This window comes from Populus euphratica, unplaced genomic scaffold (genome assembly GCF_000495115.2).
Source record: "Populus euphratica unplaced genomic scaffold, PopEup_1.0 scaffold29.1, whole genome shotgun sequence".
NCBI lineage: Eukaryota > Viridiplantae > Streptophyta > Magnoliopsida > Malpighiales > Salicaceae > Populus > Populus euphratica.
The window spans coordinates 752,657-776,857 of record NW_011499888.1 but is presented as its reverse complement, the minus strand read 5'-3'; the positions used below and the strand labels follow the sequence as shown (position 1 = coordinate 776,857).

The 24,201-nt window shown below is 35.2% G+C and overlaps 3 protein-coding genes, 1 long non-coding RNA gene and 1 other non-coding gene across 8 annotated transcripts; 2 read left to right on the top strand and 3 right to left on the bottom strand.

Annotated features, from left to right (window-relative positions):
- The first annotated feature begins 2,342 nt into the window (after positions 1–2,342).
- Positions 2,343–5,698, top strand: LOC105130700 (uncharacterized). 4 transcript variants are annotated; one of them, XR_843289.1, is made up of 6 exons: positions 2,343–2,740; positions 2,871–3,055; positions 3,147–3,234; positions 3,543–3,571; positions 3,838–5,120; positions 5,195–5,697. It is a non-coding gene; the product is annotated as an uncharacterized LOC105130700 (long non-coding RNA). The 4 variants fall into 4 exon arrangements; XR_843290.1 differs by having other exon boundaries at positions 3,505–5,120; positions 5,195–5,698; XR_843288.1 differs by having other exon boundaries at positions 2,876–3,055; positions 3,543–5,120.
- Positions 5,699–10,686: 4,988 nt separating this feature from the next.
- LOC105130699 (zinc finger protein ZAT5-like) lies at positions 10,687–12,032 on the top strand. Its single transcript, XM_011033320.1, has one exon. The coding sequence runs from the start codon at positions 10,941–10,943 to the stop codon at positions 11,853–11,855; it is 915 nt and encodes a 304-aa protein (XP_011031622.1). The 5' UTR covers positions 10,687–10,940; the 3' UTR covers positions 11,856–12,032.
- A 2,787-nt stretch (positions 12,033–14,819) lies between these two features.
- Positions 14,820–14,893, bottom strand: TRNAI-AAU (transfer RNA isoleucine (anticodon AAU)). The gene has a single exon. It is a non-coding gene; the product is annotated as a tRNA-Ile (tRNA).
- A 1,038-nt stretch (positions 14,894–15,931) lies between these two features.
- On the bottom strand, positions 15,932–18,987 carry LOC105130822 (monocopper oxidase-like protein SKU5). The gene is made up of 10 exons (XM_011033505.1): positions 18,856–18,987; positions 18,645–18,754; positions 18,288–18,558; positions 18,035–18,152; positions 17,573–17,933; positions 17,063–17,434; positions 16,899–16,977; positions 16,619–16,796; positions 16,395–16,503; positions 15,932–15,989 (listed from the first exon to the last, which is right to left on the bottom strand). The coding sequence occupies exons 1-10, from the start codon at positions 18,985–18,987 to the stop codon at positions 15,932–15,934; spliced, it is 1,788 nt and encodes a 595-aa protein (XP_011031807.1).
- A 2,265-nt stretch (positions 18,988–21,252) lies between these two features.
- LOC105130821 (monocopper oxidase-like protein SKU5) lies at positions 21,253–23,725 on the bottom strand. Its single transcript, XM_011033504.1, has 7 exons — positions 23,579–23,725; positions 23,367–23,476; positions 22,942–23,212; positions 22,724–22,847; positions 22,211–22,571; positions 21,601–21,969; positions 21,253–21,514 (listed from the first exon to the last, which is right to left on the bottom strand). Exons 1-7 carry the CDS (start codon positions 23,723–23,725, stop codon positions 21,253–21,255), a joined length of 1,644 nt encoding a protein of 547 aa, XP_011031806.1.
- Between the last annotated feature and the right edge of the window lie 476 nt (positions 23,726–24,201).

Sequence of the window (24,201 nt, the reverse complement as noted above, 5' to 3'; positions counted from 1 at the left end):
CAATGTTATCAACAAGGCTCGTCATATCATAACTTTACATTAGTTAAGAAATCATTCACCTCATTAAGCAAAGTTTCCTGTATTTTAGATTTATTAGACCTTACTCGCGAAAAATAATTTTCAACTCTTAATTATAATTTAAAAATTATCTTTTTTCTTACTAATTTATAACAAAAACGAGTTGAATTAAAAATATATTTAATAAAAATGATTTGTTAATTCATAAAAATCAAAGTGCTAGAGTTATTAAAAAAAAAACTAGTACACTGTTTGTTTTTTAGTAATTTTTAAAAATTATTTTTGTGTTTGTTTATTATTAAAAAAATTAGATAATAAAAAATCACTTATTATTATTCTAAAAAGAAGTGTTTTTTTTTTATTTTAGATAGAAAATACTTTCCAGAAGTTGTGAAAAATTTAGAAATATCATGTTATTTACTAATTATATCAAATCTATCCCTCAAACTTTTAATTGTTATATTTTTTTCAATATTTTATTTTGTAAGATTTGTTTATTATTTTAATAAACTTAAAAAAATATTAATAAGTTATTTTTTAATTCATTTTACATGACATAACCAAACACTAAAAAGTATTTTACAATATCTTTTTCATGATATTACCAAATATTATAAAATAATTCATATTTTAAGAATCTATTTAAAAAAAAAACTATTTTTCAAAAAGAAATTACCTTACAATAAACAAATACAAATAGGATCTTAATCAAAATCTTGATTCTAACCCTGTTTTAGTTTTTTTTTTTAATTTAAGTTAAGAGTTAAACTTTAATTAATCAACCTAAAATAATTTTTTAAAAATACATCCGGCCTAAACCCACCGAGTTGTACAAGATTTCAAAAATTAAGCATGAATTCCTCCAAACCAGTACAGTATGCCTTCACATGTAAAGAGAGGTCATGGTCATTGTTTTTCTTGAGACCACCAATGCATTAAGTCAACGAAAAATATAGGAGCTCAAGAAATTTCACGGATGTTGATTTTTCATGATCATAATCACCATCATGATGCAGTTGCACATGCATAGGATTGTGTGTTTCACAATCATGGCCCCACACGTTGTGGAGGATCAACTTAAGTTGCAAATTACTGGGCAAGACTTGTTAATACCGGACAAATCTATGGTCTTTACAGCTACCTGAGACTAACAAAAAACAACATGGTTTTAGAAGCAATCCACACCTGGTCTCTTCACAACTAGACCAAGCTAACCTTGAACCAGATTCTGGATTTCGGCGGTGGCTTAACTCGTAAGCATTACTTACGGCTTGAAGATGACAAATTGCTGTATTTTCAGAATTTATCATCTTGGGTTTGTCAAGAAACTCTCTCATGGCAAAATCCCTTGGGTTCTAGCCTGCTTCCACTGTGTTCTTCGTCCGCTAAATCTGTCCCCCTTGCTGAACAAACACAAGGCATGTGATATTATACCAGAAACCGCATGCCCTCCCCTGTAATGATGAACAATGCACACGGCACACATGAAAAAGAAATGCATCGACAGAGACAATTCAACCTTTTGGCCAGTTCTTCCCACGTGTTTTTGTCGTGTGAAGCGAATTTAGGTTCCTAGTCTCCTTCCAAATCACATGGATTAGGGTTGATCCGTGGTGGATTGGCTTCTTATTGTTTGAAAAAAAAAATCTATGTGTTTTATTTCTGAATAATGTTAGTGTTATTTTTAAGTTATTTTTTTAAATTTTTTAAATCATTTTAATATGTTAATATCAAAATTAATTTATAATAAATAAAAAATTATTATTTTAATAAATTTTTTAACAAAAAAAATATTTTAAAAATAACCAATATTATATTTCTAAACTCTCACGAGTGCTTGAAATTAGGTCATAAAAACTAAAAAGCGGCCCAAATCAGGAAAATAAAAACTCTTGTTGTTTGATTTGATTTGGTCGATGAGTTTCTTACTTTTCTCCCTTGTTTCTTTCACATGAAAATAATGAGATCCGTGATAAAATCTTTCATATGCCCCGTTTTCTTCATTTCTCGTGAAAAGAGATTTGCAATTTTACCCCTCACGTGCGGAATAATATCAGACCTTGGATTAATTTTGTAATGGATAATTTCTGTAAATTGAAAAGCTTAGAAAGGCCAGAAATCGGGCACAGTGATCGTATGGGCCATAATCATCTAGTGAAACCTTTTGGGGTTTTCTCTTTTCTAACAAATGAGTGGAGCGTTTGGGCTTGGGCCCTACTTTCTACTATTTTTTGCGGGCTATAAATATCTTTTCTGTTTTTTTTAATAAAAATATAGGTCAACGAAAAAATAAAAAGAAGGGAGAAATATCTTATGGTATAATACTGTAAATACAGTGCCTAACTCTGCTTTCCGTTTCCCGTAAGGAGAAGCAGAGCCACCGGTAATGTCTGCGCCGCTCTCCTTGCCTTTTCTTTATAAACGCAGTTCCTAACTCAATTTTCCGTTTCCCAAAAGGAGAAGCAGAGCCAACGATAATGCCTGCTTCTCTCTCCTCTCTTTTTTTTTTCTACTTCCCTCTTCCGCGTCTCCTTCCAATCCCAACGCGCACTTTTCTCCTTCACCACCATCTCCTCGACGCCGTCTCATTCCAAAATCAATCCACCGCCACCACCGTCGTCTTCGTCTCTCTAGTTCCTCTCAATGACCTCTCGTAAACGCTGCATTCACTGGCTCCTCTTCCTCTTCATCGATGCCTCCAGAAGTCTCTTCCTCCTCTCAGGTTCCCCTCTCTATTTATTTATTTATTTATTTGAGACTTGATATTACGATTGTGATTTTGTTTGAAAATGCTGATTCAGTTCAGGACAGTTTGCTAACGATTGTGATTTTGTTTGAAAATGCTGATGCAGTTCAGGACAGTTTGCTATATCAGGGGCATTTTGGGTAACTCAATCTATAATCGCGTGCAATGCGAATGCTGTTAGAGACGGGTATTGTTATTTATACGCTAGCCAAACCGCTGCATTAACCGTTACGGATACCGAAGTGGAAGAGAATCAAGATTGAAGAAGACAGCGGCGGCCTTCCATGACATGTAGGTGTTTTTTTGTTTTGTTTTGGTATTTTTGAAGGGTAGTGGTTAGTTATTAGGGTGAAAATTGAACGGTTTCTTTTTGGAATTTGAGGTAACTGCGAACAAAGCTTTCGAAGAGCCTTCAATTGTGGATGCCAAATCTCTCGTGGAATGCCAATTAGCCATCGCGGCATTCAGCTGTAAGTGTTTTGTTCAATGCTTAATGCGTTGGTGTTGTTGGCCCAACCCTGAAGATTATTACAAATATGTACGTGAATTTGATGAAAAAATGTGAGCTTAACACTTAATCGTGTGTCATATCGTGTTGTGTTCTGTTCATTTTGTTACACATTTTGTCACTGTATTTGTAATTTGTGCAGTGGAATGGGCATCAAGTTGTTTCTTATGAAGGCATTTGGGGATTCTTTTATAAGCATATTGAATTGATTTAATGCTTTATGGTCACACAGTTATTTTCATGATGCCGTGTTTTCTCCATCTTTCGCAGCTGATGGGAAATGCAGCTAAGCTACTGGTTTGCAGTTACCTGGTATTCTGAATGAATTGTTTGCGAATGATGGTCCACACAGTTATTTTCATGATGCCGTGTTCTCTCCATCTTTCGCAGCTGATGGGAAATGCAGCTAAGCTACTGGTTTGCAGTTACCTGGTATTCTGAATGAATTGTTTGCGAATGATGGTCCACACAGTTACTTTCATGATGCCGTGTTCTCTCCAGCTTTCGCAGCTGATGGGAAATGCAGCTAAGCTACTGGTTTGCAGTTACCTGGTATTCTGAATGAATTGTTTGCGAATGATGGCCCTTCGGTGTGCATTATTAAGAACATGCTGGGTTTGCTCTATCAATGGGCTCACACTGCTGAGGTGTATGACATTTTGAAACAGATTATCTTGTTTTGTTTGTTTTCTATGAAGTTGTCATCTTCTATGCGTTAGGTAATGTTTTATTATTATTATTATTATTATTAATGCTTCTAAAAAGACAGTGCGTACCTGCATTTATAAGAATGTAGATAGCAGGGGTGCCATGTAAGTTATTCAGTTGAAGGAGGTTAATGGAGTGTGGAGTATTGAAGGAGGTTATTGGGAAGGTTGTTATTTTGTGTATGAAGTGTCTGTCTACCATCCTAGCATCTTACACGTTGAAAAATGCTATGCAGATGATCCATATGGTAGAGCGCTTGTTGGGTGTCTCAGTTTGCCAACAATTCTGTGAAATAGTTCAATTGTTTCCTTGCTCTGAAATTATGCAACTTTGCTGACCATCTCAATATGTTTGTATTTGTATTTTGTGCATTCAAATATGTAAAATTCCTCTGATTTTATGCTGTTTCCTTGTTAGAACAGGCTCTTACCAGATAGCCAGAGGACATCATTTGTGAATCTTGATTCAGATATTTTATTGGCCTTCATGTTGTGTTGGGCGCTGTCTACAATCATTTGCATGGAAATGGGCCCTTTGATGAGAATTATGTTCTTGACAATGTTCTTATAATTATTGTTCTTTTGATATCCAGTCAAACTACGCTTTCCTCACAGTACTTATGGCCTGCATAACCTCGAAAACTTTGCCAGCTATAACTGGAGTGATGCTATTCCTTGATCATTCCACAAATTTTAGTACAATCCATCAAATAATTACTCTCATACTTGAATGTTATTCTGTAATGATATTTTCATCATCCTTTTTTTTTTCCTTCTTTTTGAGTGCTTATGACTTATATTTATTCTCAAACTAAAAGCAATATCTAATTTTCTCCAAGGACCTTGAGTTGAAATGGCAACCGCATCTATCTCCTGAACTATCATAATACTTTCTTCTGGGTTTCTCCCTTCCTTTTCGTGTCTTTTTATACGTATCAGTCTAGTAGGGAGTATATTGTGGTGACAATAATTGGCGTTTAGGAACGGGTACGATTCCACAACAGCGGCCCTTAATGGGCCCCTGGTATTATAGTGATGTGTGTTGAAGATGGCCACTTCATGGCCCCCTGGTATTATAGTGATTAGTGTTGAAGATTGCCATGGAGGTTTTCCAGGATTACCTCAACCGGATCCCATGTGGGTGAGTATATGTCACTGCTTCTACTATGATTCCAAATTATGCAATTACTGATAGTAGATTGACCTGTTCTACAGCTACTCATACATTGTGCTGATCGTCAATGCTAGTGCATCTGAGGTAGCATTTGCCAGTCCTGCACTGCAGGCAAGAACTTTTCAACTGCATCTTATACAGTAAGCATGAGTAGAAACTGTGGCGGTTAAGAAGTTGCAACCTTCCAAATAGAAAGAGTTATTTCTTGGTTAAGTAGAAGCCTGGCTTCTGAAATTTCTTTGGTACAGAACACTGCTGATCTAATTTTCTATGGAACTCTAAATAATACTTCTAATAGAAGCATGGAGTTCCTGCTCTCTCTCTTCGTGGACTCGTTGGGATGAGTTTAGGTAGCTGTTTGAGGTTATTATAGAAAATATGGAAGTTTAACTTGCACAAACATCGACGACTACGAGTGGAACGGTGCCCCTAAATGTTTTGGCTCATGCCATTTTTCTCTCATGATTCGTTGCTTCGGCTGTTAAAAAACCCAACGGAAAATGTTGTTTCCTATCTATCTATTTATATTTTTTATGGGAATCCTGCTGCAGGTTATGTCAGCTGATGAAGCTGTGAAGAACTCATTATATGAAACATCCACAGGATGCTACACTGTGCCCTCAAGGAATACATGTGTTTGTGGGGAATCGGTAAATTTTCTCCATCCACCATCGTACATGGTGAATATGAATATTTTATTTCATAAGTTGAGCATTATAATTAGAATTGATTTGCTGAGTTCCCACGCTAGAAATAGACACTGTAGAAATAGCAGACTGAAAACCACGGAACTTGAAATGTACTCTGGAACATTCACCTTTTATCAATAAATTTATGAAGGGCATACAGAAACAAGTGGATATGGAACGAAATAATAATTCAATGGGGTTGAACAATAGAATTTCATAAAATAACTCGGTATTGCCTGTCTCAGTGTACCTCTTGATCGTTGGGGTTGCTCGAGTTTTTTCCTCGGGAAGAGTCCTAGGCTGTTGATATCATCGGATGAGTAGTGGACATTCTTTACTTAACAGAGGCAGATGGAGACTTCTATTCTCTTATTTTAAGAAGGCGACAATAAAACCTCCACGTTGATTTTTCTAGTTTTTTTTTTTTTGGTGAACTAGAGTTAGTTGACCAGTTACTTCCTAAGACAAGTGTCAGTGCATTAGGGACCCAAGAAGCCCAACTACCAGAGGCGTGAACCCAACATTGTAGAGTAGCGTTCGAGTCAGTATCAATTGAAAGAAAAAGTAAGCATTTTAATTTTTGTAAAACCCAAAGCATTTTAATTTTTGTAAAACCCACATCTGTTTCAAGTAGTACTACTCCCTCACACTCAGCCTAGAGAAATAAAATATAGAGCCAATCCATACTAACATAAAATCTGATAAAGTAACACCTTGTTGATGGTGATGATTTTCGTCATCAAATTCATGCTGAACACTAATGGGAAATGATTTGGTTCAGTGCTATGATGTTAGTAAAGTAAGACCACGAGAGCAATTGCAGGTTGAGAGTTGATTTATCCAGGGAAGAAAAGAGAAAGAACATGTGGTGTGCAATATTTGTGGCAATGAAGGCCTGCTCAAGTCCTCACTTTACAGGTGATCTAATCTAGCATTGTCTATTTTTTTCTATTGATTTTATTCACAAGTCAACAGAGCTGAGTTGAACCCTAGAGTACATCTATTTATGGGTGTAGGAGTGTAGTGTTAAAGAAAAGACTTGACTTATTGACCCTTAACTCCACTTGATCATGTTGTTTTAAACAGACCAGAAGAAAGTTAAAATAGAAGCATGTTGCTAGAATCCTGTGCGCACTAAATTTTAGAAAGAAAAGACTTTCAGCTGGATGATTACCGAGTGTTCCTAAATTGAGACTGGGCTCCCATCTTAACGAACAAGACACTGGAGACGGTGATATTAAAATAACTCAGATGTCAACAAGGATAATAACATTCTCAGTCCCATTAATGATCTCTTAAATCAAAGGCCATTGTTTTCTGTCTTGTATCATCGTTAACTGTACTCGATTAGTTTCAGAGTAATTGTTGACCGATAGAGTTTCATTAGAGGGTCAGAAGTTGACGGCTCTTTAGGTGAAATGAAGCCTGTACAGTGATGTTGTGATGCTTAACTAGAGTGTAGGAGTACTTAAATATTATTTCATCGAGAGAGATAGAGATGCCTTTCAGCCTAAATTTTAATTAGTGTGGTGGCATAATTAGGCATGTCAAACCATACTGGCCAGTTTATGCTTCACAATAAATAGCCCATTCATTAGATCTAAGAAAGTGGATCAATTTTATTTTTTTTGTATTAATATTTTACTCATATATTAATTCCTTCTCTGATTAAATTATTTGGGAATTTCCGGTTGCTTTAGTGTCAACGTAACATATTCCATTTGAGTGGCTCAGAAGCTACTGTATACCTCTCTTCCGTGGATGACTTGTGAATTACAAATAGTAGTATAGTATACTATTATAAAGTCGGTTATACATTCAATGGCACACTTGTTAGCAGCGAACTCTTCCAAGCTAGCTCTCTTCTGCGCCCACGCTTTTTGTAGAAGCATAAACATAAAAACAAAAGGAAAGAGAGAATCATGTGGCCGCCTAGAAGATATTGAGGGTAAGAGAGGAACCCATGATTAAGAGATCCTTTGCTTGCCTAAATCACAGTTTCTTGGATTGGTTTTGGCTCCTTACGTGCCTCACACAACCAATCCATAATGCCTCTTCACGCATAGAAGTTGCCGACCTTAATCCACCCATTATGCATTGACTGACTTGCTTCGTACTTAAAGAATATCATTGAAAAAGAAAATCACTAATCACTACCACTTACGCATGAATCATGTATGGCATGGTCAGTTGTGTACGATATTGTAGATAATATCTCATTTGTAGAAAATTTTGTGATCCTTTAGGAATAAAATAATGGCCCGTATCAATTTAGAGATTTATCAGTAGAAGTTTCCACTTGATTTCCAAGTTCCATAGTGGAATAAAGTGAGGTTTGTAACACGCTTAATTAATCATCTAGGAGTTGAAAAATCAGTAGCACTTTTGCATTCATCGTGTTGTAAAAAAAAAAAAGTTATCACTTTATTTAAAATAGGTTGATTTTGTGGGTTCACTCGGCTGAATATCAATTATCTGACCCTCAATTCCCATTAAAAAAGAAATTCATTAAACTAGCAAAATTATAACCATGGTGCATGTGCTCCCCCACCCCCCCAAAAATAAAAATAAAAAAGTAAATAAATAGAATAATAATAATGAAAATGAAAAGCATCCTAATTCCGATTCATTAATCAACTTAAGGCACATTTTTTGGTGTTAGGTTTGAAGCCCTTAAACATGAACTAGATGGATTCATTATGCACAAAAATTTGACTTCTTGGTGTTTCTTAAATGCAAAGAATATTACTTCACAAGATTGGAAAATCTGGACACTCAGGTTGATTTAAATAAGATATATATGCAGTGGCCATCTATGACTGACTGTTATCGTCAAGAATTGGTCATGGCACAGAAATGCTATAGAATTTTGTATTGCGTCGATATATAACCACATATTGATTACCATCAAATCCCAGAAATGGATCCCACATCTCTAGCAATATCTTAGTGTCCTGAGATATTGAATATATGCGCCTTCAATTTGTTGGTATATAATAATCCAACCAGTTTCACTTCAAGACCTGCAAATTCTGACCAAGCCCAGCTTTGTGTAACGCTATATCGAATCTGGTGAACCCAATGATGAGATTGTAAAAGAGTTAAGTCAGCTTGAGGAGCAGGTTTGTTATTGGATGGTTAATGGGTGGATACTTTAAATTAAAAAAATTAATCAATAAATAAATAACAGGAGACATAATTAAGGAGTTTAATTAGTGATTAGATAAAATGGAAGAGGCAACAGCACATGGATTGAATGATTAGAAATAAATTAAGTACTTAATAATGCATCATTTAAACACTCACTACGAAACTTATCCAAGTTGTTAACATTTAAGATATTTTTCCTGTAAAAACAAATTGAATTTTAACCATTCTATTTAGACCGCAATCCCAGAGATGCCCTATATTGCGTGGTGATGTATGAATATTGAGGTAAATCTCATAAAACGTATGCTGTTTTCGTGGATGGCATGGTATCAATGGAATACCTTTTAGACATTATACTGGGATTATTTTTTGTTTTGTTTTTATTTAATCTAGTTTTCCACTCGAGGATTGGATATTTAGGAAAAAATTTCTATCTCCTGATTATGCAATTTTTTCTAGTGAAAGCTCACAGCCTACCCACCCACCAATGAAATAGTGAAATAATGGAGCACTAGTAAGGTGTTAGTTACTATGCAAGTAGTAATGGCAAGGAAAAGGCACAAGAAATCCATGAATGGCAGGTCATGCAGACATGGAAATTACAGGGACACAGGAAAGAGGAGCACCGCAGATTCCGTGGGTTCCAGGCTTGCACTCCAATCATCTCTAATTCTTGGAGAATCTTCGAGGCAAAGTAACGGCCTTTCTTCGCTTCGCTTTGCTTTCTCTAACACACACTCTCTTTATTCATATTTTTATACACAACTTGTGATTGCCTGTTTTTTCCGGTATGTATGCTTAGGGTGTTTTCCTTCAACAAGACGTGTGAGAAAACCAACCACAGCACTCTGCCACTCACACACACACACACACACGCAGATAATATACAATAGAAAAGGCAAACAAGCCATATCTAATTAACTAACGAGTGTTATTTTCCATGCATAAAAATGATGATTGATTTGTTGCCAATATATATAGCAATATATTTATTTTTACAGTAATAAATAAATGGGTTTTTTTTATAACATCATTAGTGAATAAGCATTTTACACTCATATATAATTACTTGAACCGAATATTCTTCAGAAAAGATTAGAAGTAATTTTTTTTAATGAGATTTAACTTTGGTTTTCGAGAATTAATCTGAGAATATCTTAACCATAAAATAAAATAAAATTATCTAATAAACTAGTAAATTAACACCTAGTACGTACGTACACAAAGATAGAGATTAGTGTTGTGATGCTATAAACCAGGAGCAGTGTGTTAATTACAACTCACTGTATACACATGAGTGGAGGTGCGATTTACTGGCCAAAGAAAGGGTGGATGAGAGCAATATTAGCTAATAACATTGTCCTGCCAAGCAATTATGGGTAACTAATCAAGGTTTTAGTTGTTAATTATTTCTCTTTTTTTTTATTTTTATTCTTTTATATGCATATACATGTTGAAGTGAGTTGGCAAAGTGTGAGAAAGAGAGTGTGAAACGGACTTGACATTAACAAACACCCTCTCCCTCCCTCCAAACTGTTAATTTTACTCCCTCCCCTTCCTGTCTCTAATTTTGTCATGTTTTCTGTTTGTTTTTGGCTGTAGTCTCCATTTCATAGCTCTCTCTCCCACTCTTTTTTTTTTCTTGGTCTAAACCTTGAGATTCTTGGCCTATTTATAACTAAGTTGATATACCTTGCGAACTCAACAAAGGTTATATTTTCCCACATACTAATTCACAGTACTTGACTGTTCCATTGGGTGTCCTTCTTGACTCTAAAAACTGTCACCTAAAAAATACTTTTCTCTTACATGACATTCTTTATATATCCCTCTCCTCTCCCATTCACTATTTCTTATATAGAAAGCCCACTCCCTTGATCACCCCCTTGCTTCCTTCAACAACATCCCATCAATTCTCCCTTTCTTTCTCTCAGGTGGTGGAGAAAAAATGGAGGCCTCAGAGGAAGTCACGACCCGTGTTGCGAAAGGGAAGAGAACAAAGCGGTTAAGGGTTCAGTCAGCAATCCCTTTTGGCTTATCAACTGATTCATCAAGCGGAGATGGTGGTACCAATTGGTCACCAACAACTTCCATCGATGAATTTCAAGATAGCACCGAAGAAGAAGAAGACATGGCCAATTGTCTTATCCTACTTGCCAAAGGCCATTCAAGAGATTTCCCAAAACAACAACATCATCATCATCAAGATCATGATCATGATCATGATCATGATTCAAGAGGAGGCGTTTACACCGCCAAATTCAATAGTAGAAAATTCCTAGAAACCGCTAATTCCACAGGTTCTGGCAGGGTTGGTTACTATGTTTATGAGTGCAAAACATGTAGCCGAACATTTCCATCTTTTCAAGCGTTAGGTGGACATAGGGCTAGTCATAAGAAGCCCAAGGCAATCCACAATGATGAGAAGAAGCAAAATCTTTCGATATCTTCTGATGAAGAAGATGGACACTACAAGAATGTTTCATCTCTTTCTCTTCAATTGAGTGAAAACAATACTAATAGAGGTACGTACAGCAATCACAATAAAGGCAAGATTCACGAGTGCTCAGTTTGTGGTGCGGAGTTTACATCTGGACAGGCCTTGGGTGGTCATATGAGGCGGCACCGGGGTCCTCTTGTGTCTAGTACCACAACCTTGTCATTAACACCAATGACTATAGAATCTGAGGAACCCAAGAGAGCAAGAAACGTACTTTCTTTGGATTTGGATCTCAACCTTCCAGCCCCAGAAGATGATAAATTTGTCTTTGCTTCCAAGCAACAACAAAAACAGCAGCAGCAGAAGCAACAAAACACATCTCTTGTCTTCACCAGCCCGGCTCTGGTGGATTGTCATTACTGAAGAAGGTTGTATTTTTCTTTTTCTTTTTTTCTTCTTATGTTGTTGAAAAGTTTATTTTGTTTTCTTCTATTTGATCAGACATGGCCACTTATTATTGATTCAGCAGATATATTTTTTTTTTAATTATCCCTTGTAACTTGAAAAGATCATAATATAACATTCTTTTAATTCTTTCAATTATTTAGCCCGATCAAATGCTGCAATGTAGTGGACTTGAATTGCTTGTATGAGCTAGCAATTTCTGCTGTCCAAAAAGACTCTACTAATCCATGAGAAGTGCATGATATGCAGGCATCTTTTTCTGTCTCTTTATCACTAGTTTTTGTTCTTTTTGAGTGGGAAAGGAATGTGTTACACGCTTGAGAGAGAGTGTTTAGCTTGTGTTGGTCACCCCACCAAAGCCAAAAAGTTTGTTGCTTTGTTGATTTTCTTTGTTTCATTTACAAGAATGCCTCTCTGCGCTAGCTTCTCTTTCCTTCTCAAGTTCTGGTGACAAAAAATATAATAAAAATGAAGCATGATAACATAAGAAGAGCCAGTAAGGAACTGCATTTCCCATAAAAACAATCAACCTCTTGCCCCTTTTCTCTCTTAAAATAACAATTTGCTTTTAAAAAAATGCCCCCTCTACTTATCTACTCTTTGTTCTTTCCTTGGCTTGGTCCACCTTCTTGTTAGCCACTACCCTACTCAATCTACCTCAGCAGTATATGCCATTAATTATCAACTGCTTCAAGGCCTAACATTTAACATGTTGAAATGGGGCTCTAAACCTTTGGATTCTTCTTCTACTTCTCCACTCTATGTGCTCTCTCGCTGCATTTATGCAAGTGTATTAACACTGCATTTACATCAGATCTGATCAATTAACTAAGCAGTTAGGATCAAAGTCTTGAGCGACAAGCAACAGTAATTTACCAACCCCTGGACAATGAATCACTACCACCTTACTTAACCATCAACAAAGGTGTCACTAGAGAAGTTTTTAGCGAATATAACAATCTGAATTGTTAAGTACCGAATCACATCTATTCGTAAAAGCAGGCCGATCGACCCATACAAAAAACTTATGGCATAAGCAAGCATGCATGTGTTAAGCACAAAGTTGGCGATGATTTCCATCAAGGGATTAATGAAGACAATGAGCCTTGTACCAAAACCTTGTCCAGGTATGACATTTTTTAAGCATCATGATATAATTAGCTGTTCTTAAGTAAGAGTGGCTGTCTAGATATACAGGAGAGCAGCTGTCGGTCTACCTCAGAGAGAGCGAGCGAGAGATGTGTGATTGTGAGGTCGCCAATGAGGGGGTCTACTTGTGTAGTTAATTAGGGCTAGTTTAGGAGTTAGGTCAATTCTTTGAGGTACATAATTAGACACAAGTTGTGAGGTTAGAAGTGAGTGAGCCAGATTGCGCACCAGTGATACTCGTGGCCTCTTTTCCTGGTTCAAGAGGACTTAGAGGAGGGCATGCAATTAAGTCAATGCTTTCTATGCTATCATCTCCAAGTCCAAACATAGATAAAAAGTAACTTCAAAGATAGGATGGTCAGATTAAGAGGCTAAAACCCTCTTCCATTTTTCTTTTAATTTTTTGAGTTTGAATGTTAGTATCATCATTCAAGAATTTATTTTTTTCTAGATACGGCGAATCGATAATGCATGAAAATAAAATCTTAAGATTGTCTCAAAAAAACTAGTCTCAATTAACATATATTATTGGTTCAAAAATACTTTTTATGGTTGAAAATAAAACATCAAAAAATATATCAATTCAAAATGAATGATTTCTTCGGGGCTTTGTTTATTTTTTGGAAAGCGTAAACTCCTAAAAAATTAATTGTTTTATAATATTTAATAATATTATAAAAATATTTTGAGAAAATAGATTATTTTCCAGCATTTAATGAAAAATGAGTTGGAAATTATTTTATGATATTTTTACATATCAAGTAAAATAAATTAGAAAATAAATATTTTGTAGTTATTAACTTTCTTAAAATGATAAAATTCTGATTTTTATCAAACATTTTTTGGTGATTGGAGAACATTGAAAATGAATTTATTTTCTATGGTGTTCTAATTTCATAACACAACTTATATGATTGAAAGTATATGATTCTTCTATAATATAATATGTTTTGTATTCTAATGTATCTTTTAACAATATTTTATAAATTAAAGTATTATATGCATTAATATATCAAATTAATATATTTTATATTGTATTTTAATATATACTAATATATTGTTTTCTATATAAATATATTCGTGATTTATTGTTTTTCTCATGATATTGTATATATATATATATATATATATATATAAAGAATGATGAAGTATTTTATCATTTTAGGTTTTGGTTGGATCCTTCAGGAAAAGTGTTTTTTTTTAACAAAAAGAACTGCTTTCCTTCATCTAAAACCTTTTTTTTATTAGAAAGTGAATTATGCTCGTTAGTTTTCCAAAAGTAGTCAAACATAAAAGAATTCAAAAGGTAATTTTCAAGAAATTGAAAAAAAACAAAAAAACTGTGTTGTGTGTCCTTTGATTGATAATCTATGAAAATAATAGTAGTAAAGTAATGTTTGGTATTTGACAAGTTGTAGTTTACTTTTAAAATAAAACATGCCTTAACTAAATATTATTTTAATACTGAAGTACATTTAAGCTATTGGTCCACGCATCAAATGAATATATTATTATCTCAATTTAATTACAATATTATTATTAAGGGGTTGCAGAAATAAATTTCACATTAGTTTTTTTCAGTCCATCTTAATACACACACAACTTGCCCGAAAAATATTATATCGTAAAGTCAATACTTATGGTTATTACTTTATCTTAGACCCAAAAAGTCTCCATAAAAAAAGGCCAACTGCCGTTGAAATCAGGGTGTGTAAACTAACGGCAGCACAAAGAAAAAAGAATAAAGAAAGTAACGCCAATACAAAAACAGAATGGCCCATGCAGGTTTCGAACCTGCGACCTTCGCGTTATTAGCACGACGCTCTAACCAACTGAGCTAATAGGCCATTTGATGGGATGTCGCTGATTTATATAAATATTATTATATTGAATTTGAGACCAATAATTTCACCTCAAGGAACTTTGAGGATAGCTAACATTTTGTTTGGTTCTGCTGCTGCAATCGAATTTAATTTAATTTTAATTGATAAATATATTTAGAAGAAATAAATTTTATTTTTTAATTCTTATCTTATTTTTTCAAAGGTTTTTTTTTTAAAAAAGCTAGATAGGTATTTTAAAAAAAATTATTTTTAATATTAAATTTCTTTTCTTTAGAATTGTAATTCAGAAAGGCTGGCCTTTAATATATTTATATAATATTTTTAGCGATTAAATTTCAATTGAGATTTAATTTTTAATATTTGAGATGGTAATATTTTAAACCATAATATTTTATTAAAATTTCTATGCTTTCTAGAAATGATGTAAAAGAATTGAGTAAAATATGGTAATTTAGATCACCATATAAAAGACATTCTTAGAAACAAAATTAATAAATCAAAACGGTGGAAACCGTTTCTTCTTCGGTTCATTCCTTGCATTTTCAAAGGGGAAACAGTGAACTTGAATAAAAAGGCAATTGTGCATGCTTCTTCCCCATGTTAGTTCTTCCTGCATCTAGGATGGTAAATATAAATATTATTTTACAAAATTCTTTTTCATCCGGATTTTGTGAATCTTAAATATAAAAACTTATCGATCCCTGCATCATTCCTCTCAATTTTCGTGCCTCTTGGCCTCACTTTCTTTCGCTTCAACTTCAAGAACTTGGCCTTGCTTTGTTAATGAAAGAAGAAGAAGAAGAAATCAAATTTGGGAGTCGAATGAAGGACCTCAGCACTTCCTCAATTCAAGTGGAAGAATTCTCAAGGAATGTCTTTTAATGTTTTTTTAATTGGCATTGACATCAAACACCAAGAAAGAAATAAAAAATTGCAAGGCTTTCCAAGGATGCGTCGCGCCAAATCAATGAAGTCTCGGATTACAGAGCCACATCCTGGAGTTTCATTTCATTTTCACCTTCGACTTCAGGCTGTGATGAGCTATTGCTGGCCGAGGTAGAGCATTGAAACCATGCAGATCACAGTGATGTAATAATACCTACAGAGCGTATGCAACAGTGAGAAAAGAGACTTCTTAGTCAAATTACAAAGAGGCATCCCTTGTGAAATTACCAGCTAATTAGTCCCCCAACTATCTATGATATGAATTCTCAACGTTTTCTCCAAACTATAATAGAGGGTTCAATTCCTCAAGTATTAGGTATTCTTCAGTTGAATCCTCCTGCTTGAAAGCAGTACAATTTCTTAATGGAATGTCAAAGGAACCTAATTTTAAATTGTTGTAATTTAAAAAAAAAAAACATTATGAGCTGTATTATCTATCCAATATAATAATAATAATATATCAAAATCTTCTCATTACTAATATATTTTTAACAAGGCATTAAATCGCTTTAAAAAAGACATGAAGTATTATTATTTTTATTAAAACTTTTTTGTTTACCATGTTATTTGTGTCGATGATGCCTGAGAAAGAGAAGGGCTAGCAGGAGCAGGAGGTGACGGAGGTGGAGGAAAGGGAGGAGGGGGGGGAGCTAAGTAACCGAAGGCTCCTGCGAACAAGTAATAAATAAATAAATAAAACATTGTTAATTTTGAATAGAAAAACATCACAAAAACAAGAATATATATATATATAGAGAGAGAGAGAGAGGACAAAGCATTTACCACATAGAAGAAGGTTATCTGGGGGTGGTCTCTCCTTCGCAGGGTTGGGGTCAGCATCATAAACTCTCAAGTAGAGCTGTTGGCCCAAATACCGATTTTTCAAACTCTGTGATCTCAAATTCCACATCCCAGGATTGTCAAGGTATGCATAGACTGCAGTCCACCTTTTAGGATAAACCTAACCAAGAATATATTGTATTTACTAAAATCAATTCAACATTCATTTATATATATTTTTTTAAAAGAAATTATTTGATTTATCAGGTCCATTAATATATACCTGAATGGTAGAGCGAACTACAGGATCATAAAGATTGTAATTATTACGAGATTCAGGAGTCCAGTTTCCATCACCGAATCTATACATTAAAAATTAAAATTTTATATTTAATTATGCATGTTGAAATAAAAAAACAAAGTCGATGTTCATTCTCGTGTACTTACCCAACAACATAGAAACTGTACCCATCCAAATGCCAAGAATCTATAACATCTAAATCATTCTTGAGCACAATTTCTAACCACCCTTTATGGTTTCCACTTGCTACAAAAACTCCATGTCTTAGGTTTCCATTGCTGGAGTTAGTAGAGAATTTATCAAGTTCATAGACTCCAGACCCATTTGTCATTAGATCAGCCAGCTTTAATGGGGTATCTGTTTCTGTGTACCACACATCGTTGACTGTGTAGTAAGGAAAACCACTAGTATCCCAAGCTCTTGATCCTGTGAGGATAAATGTCTGTGACAGTGTCACATTGGTCACGTTGAAGGTTCCTTGTGGATTAGGCCTAGCAGCCCCAGTAGTCATATTCCACCTGAATTCACAGATAAAAGATTTGCAAATTCTGAGAGTTTCCTAGCAGGGAAGGAAAATATCGAATGTAATCAAACAATTGTCACTAGCTATCAAGAAGATTTACTTGATTTCATGAGAAAAAGAAAGGAAGATTTACTTGATGGCCTTGGCTTGATTAATGGAGAATTGTAGATCATATGGGTCAGGTCCACTTGGAAGAGGTCCAGCAGCCATTGTACTAGAATTGAGATAATGTAGCACCCCTATGCCCACAAGATTGGCGTATTCAGTGATATTAACCATTTTTGGTGTTGCCACAATGTAATAATCAGCTGCCTTTTGGTCAGCCGTGACTAGAACTGAGTAGGATTGGCCAACATGGACATCGAGGGAGTCCACCATTATTTGATTAGTGTATGATCCTTCAGTTTCTACCACCAACATGTGATGATTCTGAATCCTAAAATTGAAACTCCATTGATTTCCCACGTTGGATATCCTAAATCTGTATGTCTTCCCTGCATATCACAGAAGATACGAGAAAAAAAGAAGAAGAAATTATTTAATTTCAGAGTGCACCAAATATTAATTTTTATAGCAAGCATTGGGACCTCATTACCTTGAGCAACCGTGAAGGATTCATAAACTTTCGTAGAAGTATTCAAAAATGGGCCTTTTCCATTCATTAAAATCCACAGAGGGAGCGTGTAGTTGTCTATCAGCATGTATGCAAGATTCTGCATTATATTATATATACCAAATTAATTAGTCATCATCAAGTTAAAACCATAACGCTATTCATTAATTCTTAAATAATTAATGATTACAGATAAATCTCTTGAATAATATCAATAATAATGTTAATAAATCACCTTGTAATTCTCTGGATACCAGTCTCCAATGAGAAGGTCAAATTCATCTTCAGGTTTTGGGAATGGTACACTGATAACAATACGATTGTTAACTCTAATGGGACCAAACCCTCCCCCAGCCTTCTGGTTGTTGATGGAAGGGAAGTAAAAGAAAGAGCCAATTTGGTCCTTGACTTGGAACGCATAGGTCCAATTTGAGCCCGGCACGATTGGACAGTTCGTGCCGCCCACACCATCTTGCCAGGAGTTCAGCCTTTGTTGTATCCCATTCCTGCACCGTATACACACGCCATCAGGACCATTTAAAAACCAAAAGAGGATCTTGATGAGCAATTATTAAAGAGTTATTGCTGATACCATGTAAATAAAACTGGTTCGTCCATATCGTTAAACACATTAATATGGATCATATCATTGGTTGTGGCATTGATAAGGGGTCCAGGGAACTTCCCATTGATGAGGATAACCTGTTAAGAAAACACACAAACAGATGAATCCATGCAAACTAAGAAACCAAGGTGTATGCGAGTTAAAGAAAAGATGATTTATAGTTATGATACATCAGTACCGGTTGTTCGTTGGATACTGGGCTGATAGTTCTGTCAATTGTTACGTGCCATTCTTGAAAGATTTCCTCACTGTTGGCTATCCCGACGAAGACAAAAAACAGTTGTAGAATTTGATTGCCGAAGATGGCCATATATATGTTTTTTCCCCTCTTGGAGGCTCGTCAACCTAATCAAACTAGAGGGATTGATTAATTACAGTAATCAAGATCATATAGATGAAGCAAAACAAAAGGGAAAAGAAGGGAGGATAAAACTGGAGCAAGAACACGAAGAGAAATAACTTAGTTGAATGGCAAAGGTCAACGTATTTTATATGCATCAATGGAGCCAAACTTCGTAGAAACACGCAGGCCTTGATATGTTCAGCACAATGCTTCTTGTTAAGTTACCGAAGCAAATACCAAGGTCTTGTGTGTGAGAAATCACCTAGGAATCCAGATTTGCCAACTCATCTTGCTGCCTTGATTGGTCCTTCCAAACATAAACAGACGGGTGGTTTTTTTTTTATTATTATCTTATAAAGCTTTAAATATTAAGTAGGAGTCTCCTGAACACACATATATAAACAGAACCAACACGAGTCATAGAGGAACTCTATATTGTATGTATGTGTCTACTTTTTAATTTTCTTGTTATAATGATTTTTAAAAAAACTCTCTTTCCACCCAAATTTGGATACTCCTGAAATAAGATTTTTTTTTCCTCACCGTGATCAAACTATGCTTTTTAAAAAAGTTTTAAATTAATATTTTTCAAAGTTTTCTTTATTGTTTTTATATATTAATATTAAAAATTAAAAAAATATTATTTTAATAGATTCAAACAAAAAATATTTTAAAAAATAATAATATTTATATACCATACACTTTCAAACAGACCGGATATATTTTAAAAAATAATAATATTTATAATAATAATAATACATTTTTTTCTAGGAACAGTTTTCTTAATGGTGTTTGGCATAAAAACAACATGTCCTATGGTCGGCATGTTTAACCTCGTTTTTGATAGACATAATAACAAGATGTCGAGAATTTTCTTTAGATGATGTGCGAAGAGTTTGTTTCATAGCAACTGAAATTAAAAAAAAAAAAAAACATACTTAGACAAGATCATGGAATTGAATTGATGATCTTGTGTTATCTATACTTAGACAAGATCATGGAATTGAATTGGCCTCGATTCAATTAGACTTCGCCCATTGCCCCGTCTAAGTCAGGTGTGAAAAAAATCAACCATGTATTCCCTAATCAAACTTCAATTTCTTAAAATTATATTATTTTTATTTATTTATTTTTAAAAAGTCAGCCGGCTGACCATGTTGAATCCTAATTAATTTAATAACTATATATATATATAAAATGTCATCATCACAATAAAAAAAAACAAAAAGAAAAAATAAAAGGGGCATGGAAAACTTATCTATCTATATATAGATAGATAAGTTTTCCGTGATGATGACATTCTATATTAAGGGAAAAATGAATATGGATAATTTATGAAGAGAAAACTCCACTCAACCCAACTGATATTAATATTATTTATATTAATAAATAAATAAAAAATAAAAATTACATCGAGCATGATAATAGCTATAACGATGAGTTACTCTTCATCTATACGTTAATAATAACAGACAACCGAAAAAAAAAAAAGAGCCCAACGATTGACGGGCCAGTATATATCCAGATATATAGCAAGGTCTATGATTTCGTTGCTCAGAAAGCTATTGATTGCTCCCAAAACTGGTGGGTGGCAAGGCTTGTGCTATGTTAAAATTATAGGTTGTCCTCCATGTCCTTTCAGTCTCTATCTTTGATTCTTTTAGTGAGATCCAGTCATTCAAAGCAAGAGATTTTTTCCCGACGATGATACATGTAAAACTAGTATTACTTACTGGTGAATCAAATTCAGTATCTATAGATACCATATGACTAAAGTTCAATTACAGTAAAAGTGTCTCAAATGAAACATATAATTTTTGTTCTTGCAATACAAAAAGAAAATGATATTGATATTGCAACAAGGCATCCTAAAGCCTGTATTAATTATTATATAATCCACTAGCAAATAAATATCTTCCTTATTATTACAAATTAGTACCAATTGGATAGTTATTTGATGAAATGTAAATAAATTAAGTGTAGGATAACAATTTAATTAGAAAGATTGTATATAAGCCAGAGTATCCTTAAATATCTTGTTTATGAATTATGACTTGATCAAGTCTATCAGCTGTCATCAATTCACCATCCAGGAGATGGAGCAGGGCCTGGTTCGCTGGCCGGGGCCTCAGATTCACCAGCAAAAATACCTAATACAGGCAACCAAAATTACCAACAAAGATGACCAAATTGGATAAAAGGAAATTACGCTACAAGTTCATGAAAATCTCACTAACCACATAGAAGTAGGTTATTAGGTGGTGGACGCTCCTTGGCAGGATTAGGATCATCGTCAAAGACTCGTATATACAGTTCCTGGCCTAAGTACCAATTTTTCAAGCTTTGTGACCGGAGGTTCCACATTCCAGGATTGTCTAGGAATGCATATACTGCAGTCCATCCGTTGGGGTACACTTGCACGGTGGACCGGACAACTGGGTCGTAAATATTGTAATCATTGCGAGCCTCAGGTCCCCACAATCCATTGCCAAATCTAGAAAACAATTTCACATAAATTATAAGTCAATGTCTCAGCTTCGGAAAGGAATTACAGAAGCGGTGATGGTTTAGGTTTTTTACCCAACAACGTAGAACCCAAAACCGTCTAAATGCCATGCATCCATGGTATTCAAGCTATTCACAAAGACAAGTTCTATCCACCCTTTGTGAATTCCAGTAACAACAGAAACTCCATAAGCAGCTTTAGCATTGACAAAATTAACTGGAAACCGATCTAGTTGGTAAACACCAGACCCATTGACGAAGTGATCTGCCAGTTTCAATGGGGTGTTTAAGGTGTAGTATGACACATTGTTGACAGCATAACGTTGTGCGCCCCCAATTTCTGCCGTTGATCCGTCTAGGATGAAGTTTTGAGACAAGGTAACATTTGTTACATTAAAAGCTCCTTGTCGGTTAGGCCTCGCAGCTCCTGCTGTCAGGTTCCACCTAGTATGAAGAAAGCAAGCAATGAGAAGTACAGGACAAGCATGAATGAATACCTTAGAATTGGAAAAGGGTCAGGCCTAAAGACTGAACAATCATTCATGAACAAATACATCAATTGTTTCATAGACCTTATGGAAAATAATGAATCTTTTACTTCAAAAAACATAATGGCATTACTAGTTGAAATTACACTATATTTTTATATAAATATTTAATGAATTGCAACCTTTTCCAAATTTACCTGATAGATCTTGCTTGATTGACCGAAGAATCCAGATCAAATGGATCAGGACCTCCTGGGAGAGGACCATTAACTGGTGTAAGGGAGTTCGAATAGCGTAGCACCCCTACACCATCGAAACCCCCAGGACTGCTAGAGTTGAGCAACAAAGGGCTTGCCACAATATAGTAATCAGCTTCATTCTGATCAGCTGTGACGAGAACTGAGTAGGATTGACCAACATGCACGTCAAGAGAATCCAGTGTCATCTGATTGGTGTAAGACCCTTCTGTTTCCACCAAAACCATCTTATGATTTTGAACCCTGAAGTTGAAACTGAATGCACTCCCAACATTTGATATCCCGAATCTGTAAGTCTTTCCTGCATAACAAATTCAAGCGAAAGCCAGTGCACATTAATCACATAGCACTATAAGCCTAATGGACCAAATCCCAAATTCCCATAATTTAGGTTTTTCTTTACTTTTCTTTTTTTTTTTCATTTTTGGGGTGGGAAGGGGTTATTTTAATTACCTTGTGTGACGGTAAAGGATTCATAGGCTTTTGATAATGAATGGCCATAAGGGCCTTTTCCATTCATTAGAATAACATCTGGGGTGATAATATTTGCCATGGAGGCCATCATTGATCTGGTTTTCTGTGAAAGTTTCACACCAATAAAAATGGGTTGTCATTATACAGATTCGACAATAAGTGTCATGTGTTATCCTAAACAAATTTCGGTCACTCACATTGTAACTGTCATAAAACCAATCACCTATCAGAAGATCAAACTCAGCTTCTGGTTTTGGGAAGGGGACAGGGATAACATTGCGATTGTTGACTCGAATTGGCCCAAATCCTCCAGCAGCTTTCTGGAAGTTGATAGAAGGAAAGTAGAAATGATTGCCAATTTGGTCCTTGGTCTGAAACACGTAAGTCCAGTTTTTACCAGGTTGAATAGGACAGTTTGTCCCAGAAACTCCATCCTGCCATGAATTTAGCCTCTGTTGTATACCATTCCTACAGGAGCATTACCTTAATCAAAGCATATTTTTATTCCAAAAATTATATGGATACATGAGATGTTAAGACATGAATTCAAGAAAATTTGCTCTGGTGCATTATGATGAAAACCATCATTCTTAAAGCAAGATATTCTTTGCAGGTACATTACCATGTAAAGAGCAAAGGCTCATCCATATTGTTGAAAACGTTGACATGGACGAAATCGTTTGTTGTAGCATTGATCAGAGGTCCAGGGAACATACCATTGATGGTGATAACCTGAAAAACTGAACAATTTTTCCACTATAAAAACCAAAACCACAGATTGGGAGGGTTAAATGCAAAGAAAGCAACGGAAAATGATTGATAATAAACTCATACTGGTTGTTCAACTGTAACAGGTCTGATGGTATTGTCAAGTGCAACATTCCATTCAAGGAAGATATCAATCCCACTAGCTCTCGCAAGGAACACCGCTAGCAGTGCTGCACACACTGTTAGTCCCCTTGGGCAGCCCAGAGAAGCCATTGCAAAGTATAAAGTGCATGCAATTGAATTCTCTCTTTTAGAGTAGATCTAGTTATGCACCCAACAGCTTGTATGTCTATGCAGCCAAGTTTGGTGGTCTTGTTTCTTGTAAGAAAAGTAGAGAACAAAGCTGCCTAAGGAAGGGTCAAGAAAAAACAAGCAGAAGGGAAGGAAAAATTTGTAACTATCAGTTTGGTATGAACGCCTGGGGAATGGATGTACTCTATTATTACATGGGATATTACGATGCAGTCTTGGCTGGTCTTGTACAGGAAGCAGGGCAGCCGGCATGCAATGTTGGTTGATGTGAAAGTTTTGGAATAATCTTGATTCCCTAGCCTTGTTCAGCCCAACAGGGGCGGTCAAGCTGAGTCAGGCAGAGGTATATGTTAGCTATTGATTCCTGCCTCTTGACACATGCCACTCCCATCGGAGGACGGGCCGTCCATTCTTCATACCACAATTTGTTGCTCTGA

Bases quoted from the DNA above. Each gene is read 5' to 3' on its own strand.
- LOC105130699 (XM_011033320.1), top strand. From the start codon at position 10,941: ATGGAGGCCTCAGAGGAAGTCACGACCCGTGTTGCGAAAGGGAAGAGA.
- LOC105130821 (XM_011033504.1), bottom strand. From the start codon at position 23,725: ATGGCTTCTCTGGGCTGCCCAAGGGGACTAACAGTGTGTGCAGCACTG. The intron at 23,213-23,366 runs GTAATGTACCTG...ATGCTCCTGTAG, and splicing joins GAGCCTTTGCTCTTTACATG to GAATGGTATACAACAGAGGC. The intron at 22,848-22,941 runs GTGAGTGACCGA...AAACTTTCACAG, and splicing joins GGTTTTATGACAGTTACAAT to AAAACCAGATCAATGATGGC.
- LOC105130822 (XM_011033505.1), bottom strand. From the start codon at position 18,987: ATGGCCATCTTCGGCAATCAAATTCTACAACTGTTTTTTGTCTTCGTC. The intron at 18,755-18,855 runs GTACTGATGTAT...TTTTCTTAACAG, and splicing joins CAGTATCCAACGAACAACCG to GTTATCCTCATCAATGGGAA. The intron at 17,934-18,034 runs GTAATGAGGTCC...TGTGATATGCAG, and splicing joins ATCCTTCACGGTTGCTCAAG to GGAAGACATACAGATTTAGG.